This window comes from Vespa crabro, chromosome 13 (assembly GCF_910589235.1).
Source record: "Vespa crabro chromosome 13, iyVesCrab1.2, whole genome shotgun sequence".
NCBI classification, from domain to species: domain Eukaryota; kingdom Metazoa; phylum Arthropoda; class Insecta; order Hymenoptera; family Vespidae; genus Vespa; species Vespa crabro.
Window position 1 is genome coordinate 1950528 of NC_060967.1, and position 11189 is coordinate 1961716.

Sequence of the window (11189 nt, forward strand, 5' to 3'; positions counted from 1 at the left end):
GAAAGAGAGAAAGAGAGAAAGAGAGAGAGAGAGAGAGAGTGTGTGTGTGAGTGAGTGAGCGAGTGGAAAGAGAAGGAGAAAGGGATGAAAGAAAAGGAGAGAGAATAGAGAAAGTTGCTGTGTCGTCGTCCTCCGATTTAATGGAGCGAACTAGACTTGATAACGTTTAGAACGTAGCAAGATTTATTAGAGTTTTGCGTCTAGGCGACGAGTGTAAACTTTAGAAAAGGGTCCTCGAACCTATGAAATCGTAGACCCTTCTTCGTTAAAAACAGAGAGGGAGAGAGAGGGAAAGAGAGAGAGAGCGAATAAGAAAGACAGAGTAAGAGAATCAGAGAGAGAGAGAGAGAGAAAGAGAGAGAGAGAGAGAGAAACAGAGAATGCTTGAATTATTCGTAGGACGGAAATTAAGGCCGGAGGGCGCTGTCTTTTAATCTACACGAAACGTTCCCTTCGGCATTCGAGACGGCTTGCTTCGGTCACGTCGTGCGTCTTTCTCTTTCGTCGTCTCCCTTCTAACTTTCAACCCCATTCGCTATCTCACCTTCTCTTTCTCTATATCCTCTTGTCTTTTCGAAATCGATCGAGCTCTCGAACGAGAGCTACGAATTCTCTCATGTTTCCTCGCAGGAAACAAATTGTTATTTCCATGTTTATTTTCTGTCTCTTTGTTTCACTCGCTCATTCACTCTTTTTTCTCTCTCACACTCTCCCTCTCTTTCTCTTTTTTTCTTTTTGATCCTCTTCTTTTGATTCTTTTTCTTTTTTTCTTTTCCTTTAATAATTTAATTTTTTTTTAGATAAATCCGTCGTGGATGGATATGAATCTAAAAATCTCTTTCATTTAATCCAACCGATTCCAGTCGGTATCACCAAAGCTATATACAGGTAGATATAATTGTCAATTTGCGCGTGTATATATATATATATATATATATATATATATATATATATCGAAATAATTCCGCATGCGGAAACGCTCGCACGCTCGTTCGCTCGCTCGCATCGATGCCTTCCGTTCGGACAATGCAATTATATTATGTAATTCGTTGTGTCGCACGGTATAATTAGCCAACTTCGAATTTGACTTTTCTTTTGCGAACGAGATATTATTTGTACGAGAGAGAGAGAGAGAGAGAGAGAGAGAGAGAGAGAGATATTTCAATTCTTTATGTTTCGTATAACATTTTCTCTCTCCTTTCCTTTCCTTTTTTTTTTCTTTTCTATATCTCTCTTTTTTCTTCTTTTTTCTTTTTTTCTTTTTTTTTTCTCTTTTTTCTCGTTTTTTTTTTTCTCGACTTTTTTGTCGTTTCATGCCAATAGAATATAATTGATTCTTAAAGGAAAAAAAAAAAAAAAAACAGAAAAAAAGAATAGAAACTTTTTCAAAAATTAATCATTTTATTTTTATTAATTATTTACATGTCTACGTAAGCCTATATAAGAAATTTATAAGAAGCGAAGTTTCTTCAAATATTGTCTAATAATTATAAAAATTTTTTCTTTTCTCTTCTTTTTTTTTTCTTTTCTCTTCTTTTTTTTTTTCTTTTTTATATTAGCATGATTAAAAACGAACGACTTTATTAACCAATGTCGTTGTTGCTATTTTGTGGAACGTAAAGGATTGAATGAAAAGTAATGTTTGGCCAATCGTATAAATATATTTGAGATTATAATTATTGTTAATAAAAACTTGGAATTCAAGGCCAAGAAAAAAAAATAAGAAAAAAAGAAAAGTAGTCAGAGAGAGAAAGAGAGAGAGAGAGAGAGAGAGAGAGAGAGAGAGAGAGAGAGAGAGAGAGAGAGTAATTTATTTCGTTTTCTCGATAGAAAATCAAGAATGAGAGTCGAAATGAAAATCTATTCGCAATGCGATAATGTAGGTCGTTTGACTTTCTCATAGCGATAATTACTTCGAAGTGAACGTAATTAGGACGTTTGTTTGAATGTAAAAGTGTTTTTAAAACTAATCGAGATTCACCGAACGTACTACCGCGAAAGTTCAGAGCCATTGTCCTTCTCGATGAGAACGCAAACTAGTTTCACCGAACAGTCGGCACGTTTCTCTCTCTCTCTCTCTCTCTCTCTCTCTCTCTCTCTCTCTCTCTCTCTCTCTCTCTCTCTCTCTCTTCTTAGCAATTTGACGTCCACTTTCACGAGTTTTTACTTCCGAAACAAATAGAAGAATAATTATTACTTGTCATTCGTATCCTTCGAATCGTTTCGTTTTGTATGTTAAATTTTATAATTAATTTTTTCTCGTTTTTTCTTTCCTTTTTCTTTTTTTTTTCTTTTTCTTCCTTCAATGTCGAATTTTTCTAACTCTTTTGTAAATTAGAAGAATTTAATTAATTTCAACTAATTCTCGAATCGTGGAATAAAAGCTTTCGATTTTGATTGGTGCTTTCATCGTATGTATTATTTGTTATTGTTCTAATCATCTTGTTAGATATTTTATTCAAATATTTTTCTTTTTGAATTTTGGTATAACGAATGTTTTTTTTTCTTTTTTCCTTATAAATTTATCGAATAGAAAAATTGATTATAATCGTTCTTAATTTGGATCGTTATTATCGTAATCTATTATAGACGATTAGGTATTCGATAATTGTTTGATAATAAGCTTTCATGTTAATCAGGATTACGTTAATGTAATACGATTTAGACAAGACTTAGGAAAGACTTACTTTTCTATATTTAACTTATTAGAAATTCATCAGACTTATGTGCTTATTGACAAAGAAAATCATTCAAATTTAGTATATTGGCAATTATTAAAAGTTCATCTATTTTTTTATTTTAAATAAACAAAATAAAATTTAAATAATTGTTAAAATTACCTGTCAACGTAAATTAATAAAACTTTGTACGTTCTCATCATAATTACAGTTTTATTACGAAAGAAAAAAAAAAATAAATAAATAAAAAAGAAAAAATTCGATTGTAAAAATTAATTAACAAAAATTAATTTTATTTTAACGATATAGTTGCAATATTTATATAAATAAAGAATAAATTATACTTTAAAATGGTTTTTGAATCAAGTCTCTACGACTTTCCGTTCCGGAGATATTGCATTTGAAAGATTTTCATTCATTATTCGTACAGTACAGCTGTTCGTAGTAATAGTATAGTAGTAGTAATTCGGTCAGCTGAGATGCGTAAATTCTTGGAATTTATATAGGTTAGTGTGTCAGCGAGTTAATTTGAATGAAATTATATAGGTCAGTGTGTCAACGTAAATATCTCCGGAACTAAAAATCGTAGAGACTCGATTAAAATACCGTTTTAAAGGTCAGAATTTTATCTATTTTTTCAATCTATTGTTAATAATTAATCAAGAATTTGTTATAAACAATTTGTTATAAACAAATTCTTACGAACTAAAATTCATCTTATTCAGTCGAAAAGGAAATAAGAAAGATTCAGATTGCGTTTAATTTATAAAATTACGTAAATAAATAAAATTTTCAATAAACAAATTCCTTCCGTTTTTTTTTTTTTTTTTTTTTTTTTTTTTTTAATCGAAGAAAATTCTTTCTTTGCATTATCGATAGTCATATCTTTCATTTACATGAGAATATTATTCGTATTAAAAATTTAAAGGATAGAATATTCTTTTATTCTTTTAGCGATATTGTTAATTAATAATTAATTAACAATTTTTTATAAACAATTTATTATAAACTAATTCTTTCCATTAACTAAATTAATCTTATTTTGCCAAACATTCAAAGATTCAGATTGCGATCGATCTATATGATTAGGTAAATTAAGAAATTGTTAATAAACAAATTAATTTCTTATCGAAGGAACAGTTTTTCTTCCTTTTTTTTTTTTTGCTTTTTCTTTTCTTTTTTTTTCCATTAATAATAGCCATAAACGTGTAACACTTAGAAAACATATAGAAAAGGAAATTGTTATCGCATTTATTCAAAGCAAGCTTCTATGTTAGTGAAGTCAGTCACGCGAACGAGATTGTCTTGTCCGCAGTGTAAATCAAAGGCATCGACTTCTAATTGGCTACTCTCTAGCTCAACTCTCTTTCTAACCACAAACACTCTTTCAAATGCATCTCATTACCATTTCCAACCAACGATTTCGTAACCACGCCAATTTCAATGGCAAAGAGAACGAGAAAATGAAACGAATCGTTAAACGTAACGAGAATTCACTCCCAAAGCAAATAGTTGATACTATTTGTTTATTATCTTTTTTTCTTTCTTTCTTTCTTTCTTTCTTTCTTTCTTCTTCTTCTTCTTTTTTTTCTCCTTTATTCTCTTTTCCTCTATCATTTTTCATTCATCATTTTAATTATCAAATATTTCATATATATCTATATATATATATATATACATTAAACATCATGTATTGCTTCGTCATCCTTATGAAACAAGATTCTCGAAACTAATTGATGTTTATCGTGTCACGGTCATAATCATTATCAACTTCCATAAAATAACGTGATGCGGATATCACGTGTACTTTATCGAACTATACTATACTAAGTATTTATTTAGAGGCATATACATATATCAAATAATACATATTTCACTTTCATGTGTTAGGTGTATCAAGGAGTATATGGAAGTTGTTATATATATATATATATGTATATATAGGGTGAATCAATAATCATTTGCCAAGTGAAATAAAATATTATACTTCAGTAGTTATACTTAGTTGAAAGATTATACGATGAGATTCTTATCTTTAGCATGATATATATATATATATATATATATATATATATATATATATATATGTGTGTGTACGAAAGAAAAATAGATTTGATAATGATATTATTCGATAATAACGTTGAACGAATTATTAATATTTTTACCGACATTATTGATATTACAATCTATTATCGTTTCTCTTTCTCTCTCTCTCTCTCTCTCTCTCTCTCTACATTATATATCACTTTTAAATAAATAATATATATTATATTATGTCAGATAAATTATTTATTAATAATCACAAAATAATAATGTTCCTATTGGTAAATAATGATCGAGTCACCCTATAGATACGCGCACATATTTATTTATATGCTATATGTATTGGAATATATAGATACACATACATATATGCGCACATACATACAAAATACACATACACACACACACACACATATATATATATATGTACATGCACACATATATATATGTGTGTAATAGTGTGCTCATCGGTTCGACCGCCGTCCTTTAACAAAGTCGCAGATGTCTCGGTATCGTTGTGTACCTCTCTTTAGGGATTCGAAGCTCGTGGAGGTGCGCTCGATACGTGCTTATCCATCGTGTGGTTTCCCTCGGCAACGAGCAGCACGTTTCGCGGCGGACAGTTTCGTCGCGAAGCTTGAACGACGACGTCCTAGTGAAGGAGAATAAGAGAGACGAACCGAAGAGGAGAAGGAGTAGGAGTAGGAGGAGGAGGAGGAGGAAGGGGAGGAGGAGAAGGAGTAGGACCATTTACAGAGGTGGATACACCGGAGTCTTCTTCTCCAATCTGATGAAAGGACTACGAAGGCCAATGAGATCGTCGAAGATGTCACAAGAGAATACTAGATTTAATCTTAGCGAGTTAATGCTCGCCAGTTTCCTCTTATTCGTTGTCTTAAAGTATCCAACGATCGGAGCTATTGAGGTTAATAATATCGTGGTTGGCAACGTTGACAATGACATTAGCAAGGATTATTTTATTGGTCCGTGTTTGGTTAATACCAATCAAACTTGTCCCGACGAGGAGGTAACATTTTTTTTATACACTCGTGATAATCCATTTAAGGGACAGAGAATAATTGTCACAGATACGGATTCTAATCTTGACGTAATCAATTTCAATTCATCTAATCCAACGAAGATAATAGTTCATGGTTACAATTCCGATATGCTAATGAGCAGTCTGGTTGAAGTCAAGGATGAATATCTCAAGAAAGGAGAATATAATTTGATCGCAATTGATTGGCATAGATTAGCCGTTGGACCGTGTTATCCAATTGCAGTTTACAACGTACCTCATGTCGGTCAGTGTTTAGCACAATTGATAAGGAGACTTGAGTTTCACGGTGCTAAGGATCTACATGTCATTGGATTCAGTTTGGGAGCACACGTGCCGGCATTTTCCGCTAATTATCTTAAACCATATAAATTGGAGAGAATAACCGGATTAGATCCGGCCATGCCATTATTCGTTGCTGTTGATAATGACGAAAAGCTTGATTCTAACGACGCCAATTTCGTTGACGTTTATCATACCAACGCCTTTATACAAGGAAAACTCGAACCAAGCGGTCATATAGATTTTTATATGAATGGTGGTATTAATCAACCAGGATGTTGGGAAAATAAAAATCCATTTGGATGTAATCATCATCGATCGGCCGAATATTTCGCCGAGTCTATTAATTCTGAAATAGGTTTTTGGGGATGGCCCTGTTCTGGCTTTTTACAATATTTATTGGGTTTATGCCCGCCAAGATATCCGGCTGTTTTAGCTGGCGACAAAGTTGATAGAAAATACAAAGGATATCATCTGGTTAAAACTAAATCACAAAGCCCTTATGCCGAAGGAATGTTTGTAGTTAATCCCAAAGACGTACCATACATGATTAATCGTAAATCATTAACATAAGTATTATTATTATTATTATTATTATTATTATTATTATTATTATTATTATTATTATTATTATTATTATTATTATTATTATTATTATTGTTATTACATAAATTTCAAATTATAAATCTTTAAGTATTTTATTATAATACTTTAATATCAATTTTTCTGTTACAATTTGTTCAAATATTAACACATGTGAGAATTGTATCTTCTTTCTTTCTTTTTTTTTCTCTTTCTTTTACTTTTTCTTTTTTTTCTTTCTTTTCTTTCGATATACGAACGGTTATATAAACACAGTGAAAATTGATTTGTAGTCGTCATAATCATTGTCATCCTCATAATCATTGTCGTCGTCATCGTCATCGTCGTCATCGTCGTTATTATTAGAGAGAATAATCTAGTAAAAAATATTCCTCTTAAATTTTGTTCGTCGATCGAAGTGAACCTGGATTAAACGCATATATATATATATATATATATATATATATATATATATATATATATATATATAGTAGACATGTAAATGGTAAAAAGCATGAGTATATAAAACCATATATATTCGTATATACACACACACACACACATTTACATATATGTATATATATATATATAATATATATGTATACAAGATACGTTATATACTAAGATAAACGTTCGATATTCCGTTTAATATTCACGCGTGTGTAATAAATCGTAGAGTGCTGACCAGGATCGTTTTGTGTGTTTATCGTGAGTTTCTCTCTCTCTCTCTCTCTCTCTCTCTCTCTCTTTCTCTCTCTTTCTCTATCTTTCTCTCTCTCTCTCCTTCATTCATTCTCGTCGAGGGAGAAGAGTCGTTCCAATTGCAGCAATAGCAGCAGCAGGTCCATGTACATATATATATATACATATGTATGTGTGTATGTATTCGCGCTTGTGTGTGTGTATTTGTATGTGTATTTGTATGTGTATGCATCGTAGACACCTGGTAGTGCTAATCGATATACTGCTTCGACGAGCGTAATAGAACTAGGACGTGTATAACATACTCGCGAGTAAAATTCTTTATCGATCGTTCGTTTCACATCGAATGATAAAAGAACGTTACGATAACGTTCAAGATAAAAGAACATAGATAAATGATTAAAGGAGTTCGTTTGGATATTATTATTATTATTATTATTATTATTATTATTATTATTATTATTATTATTATTTATATTTAATTAATTAAAGTTTTACCTTCTTTATGTATTTTGATTAAAATGATTTTAATAGAGATATTTTATTAGTTCTCGTTATGTATATACATGTGTGTGTGTGTATATACATATATATATATATATATATATATATATATATATATATGTATTAGTATATACATAAATATATTTATGTCGTTATATTTAAAACGTTAGTAATAATTAATAATTGAATTAGAATTAAGTTGAATTAATTAAGATTATAGTTGAATTAATAGAGATAATTAAATACACGTACGTCGAAATAAATACTGAGATTATTTGAAATTTATTTTCTTTTTCTTTTTCTTTCTTTTCTGCTTTTTTCTTCTTCTTCTTCTTTCTTCTTCTTCTTCTTTTTATATTTCTTTTTCTTTTTTTACTTTCTTTTCTTTTCTTTTCTTTTTTTTTTTTTGACGATGTTACAGGATATCAAATGTGACAGTATTTTCTTTTTCTTTTTTTTCTCTTTTTTCTCTTTTATTATTCTATCGAAAGGAATTAGGATTCTTGCAAAGAGTAAAATGGCGCATCTCCAAGGTTAAATATATTAATCAAATTGCTAGCCACGTTTGGATTGTGTCCAAACAATTCGTTAGTAACCTAACGAGCATCTCGTTACTCGTCACTACGTGATGGTAAGGATGAGACGAATAAAAAAATAGAAAAAAAAAGGAAGGAAGAAAAAAAAATAGAGGAAAAAAGACAAAAAATCACAGAGAGAGAAAGAGAGAGAGAGAGAGAGAGAGAGAGAGAGAGAGAGAGAGAGCGTTTGAATACTGTCGAATAATCTCTCGAGAAAAATCAATCCTCGTAGCTTTAAAACCAAAGTCCGTTTCTCTCTCTCTCTCTCTCTCTCTCTCTCTCTCTCTCGAACGGAGCAACAGGTTGCACTTGATACTAATTTGCGATTGGTCTTTTAATTCGTGACCTTATATATTTCAGAGATTTAGAGAATTTTAGGGAACGTAATAAAAAATTAAGAAATAAAATAAAAAGGGATAGACGAAAAATAAGGGAAGAATTTTTCCCTTTTTTTCTCCGAACTTGTTATGATCTATGATTTATATTAATTAAGTTTCTTCATAAAATGATTATAATACAAATCATTTCAAAGATTGAATTTATATTAAAAAATATTATATACGAATGAATTTGATTTTTTCTTTGTTTTTTTTCCTTTCTTTTTTTTTTTCTTTAAAAGAAATTTTAATGTTAAAATACGAAATAATATCTTCTATAATAATTTCATTTTTATCTAAATTAATTTTCTTCATTTAATAATAATAATAATAATAATAATAATAATAATAATAATAATAATAATAATAATAATAATAATAATAATAATAATAGTCGTTGTCAATCTATGTTATAATTTTTGTTAGAATTTATATAACTTTACGTAAATATCTTCTTGTTGACTTTTAATAAATTTTTAAGTGCTAAGACTTTTGAAATAAGAAAACTTTTCTATAATAATACTTTTTTTTTGACGATCGACCTAATTAATTTTCTTTTTTATATAATAATAGTAATAATAATAATAATAATAATAATAATAATAATAATAATAATAATAATAATAATAATAATAATAATAATAATCGTTTTAAATACCATTTTCCATAAGACTATATCGCGATACAAGTTAGGACGATGTTAAAACTTGGAGGCAAATCTTTATTCTTGAAAGTGTTGCTGGAAGATCGTGAAGTGTCGGTCCAGGAATAAAGTTACGTTCGAAGTTTTCTCGTGTCAAGAGAACATTTACGTTAAAATGGGACACCAAAAGAAAGTTAAATATAAAGAAAGATAGAAAGAAAAAAAGAGAGAGAAAGAGAGAGGAAGAGAAAGAGATAGAGAGAATAATTTTGTACTTTGGAATTTAGCCAGAAGGTAGAAACGTAGAAAAGAAAAATAATCCTTGTATAACTGTAATGATAATTTTACTTTGAGATTTTATTAATATTTTGATAATCCTATTTATTCATTGCCGAAAGGTAATTAGACAGAAATCGAAAAACTTGAATAATAATATCACAATATTTAAATACATACATACATATATATATAATATTAATTTTTATTTAATATACTTATTCTATATATATATATGTATTTGATCGTGGAATAAGTTTCTTAAAAAATCTCGTAGAAACAATTCGCCCATATTTTAAAAATATTAATGACTATTACCCTAAGGCTTTATATTATACTTGATAAAAGTAAATATATTATGTAATATACCGTGTGGTTTTTGTTTTTTGTAAATTATCTAAGAAACGCGATTTTCTTCCGATAAACGCGTGCGGAATGCCTACGATATTCTCTCTCTCTCTCTCTCTCTTTATCTTGATAAATGGATAGCCTCAAGCTTATGGTTATACCAACGATAAGAGATTCTTGTGGAAATAGTAATTGGATGATAGATAGGTCTCAGTAGATAGCAGAGAGCCTATATTACACTAGGATTTATTATTTATTGGATAAACTTTATGATAGAGGTACCGAGCATAAAAGTTTCCTTTGCGGTCATTCAACTTATTGTTTTAGTAAGAAGAAATAAATTAAACATAAGTTTATTATTATTAAAACAAACAATATAACATTAAATATTCTTAAATATTTATATTAAATATTAATATTATCTACTTGTACTCGTTTCGATTAAGACGATAAATCGTTTTACTTAGATATAAATCTGATCGAATTGTATATTTTATTGGTCGAGATGAAAAGAAAGGAAAAAGAAAAAAGATCTATATTTAAGTATCCAATTAAAATTCGATTAGATTAAATTGATATAAATATTAATTCGTTCAATATGTCGTTTCGCTTTTATAATTAGATAACAAATAAAAAAAACAATTTTAATCTAAATATATTCGTGTGTTTAATTGATTAAGATTAGGAAAAAAAAAAAAAGAAAAAAAAATGAGAACTATTTATAAAATTAGTATACAAGTAGATCATGAGAATGATAAATTAATATAATTAATAGTAATAAAATGCAAATAATTAAATACGTATATTATCGGTATGGATATCAAATTTAGTTCAAATAATTTGTCAAAACGATGAATGCAAAAGTATTGATTTTTTAATTATTTATTTATTATTTAACAAATTAATTTTTTTCTTGATATTATTTATCTTTGAAAAAGTTTGCTCTTTAATATCTTAACAAATGAAACGATCGAAGTTAATTGGTATTATAGGATCGAACGATAAATAAATTTAGCAAGAGGAACAATAGGTGCACCGTGTTCGTTGAGAGCCTGACATAATCGATTATCATTATTGGCCGAAGTGTCGCGTTAGCTAGCTATGATCGTCGAATAACAA

At 29.0% G+C, this 11189-nt stretch overlaps 1 protein-coding gene across 3 annotated transcripts in view; it reads left to right on the forward strand.

Annotated features, from left to right (window-relative positions):
• LOC124428893 overlaps positions 1-7505 on the forward strand; it is a 137317-nt gene extending 129812 nt beyond the window's left edge. For 2 of the 3 annotated variants that reach the window (XM_046973522.1, XM_046973524.1), the window contains exon 6: positions 5255-7505. In XM_046973522.1, the coding sequence (XP_046829478.1) occupies positions 5255-6633 (1379 nt within the window). In that variant the 3' untranslated portion in view covers positions 6634-7505. The remainder of the gene's footprint in view (positions 1-5254) is intronic. The other variant, XM_046973523.1, reaches the window with a different exon arrangement.
• Positions 7506-11189: the final 3684 nt, after the last annotated feature.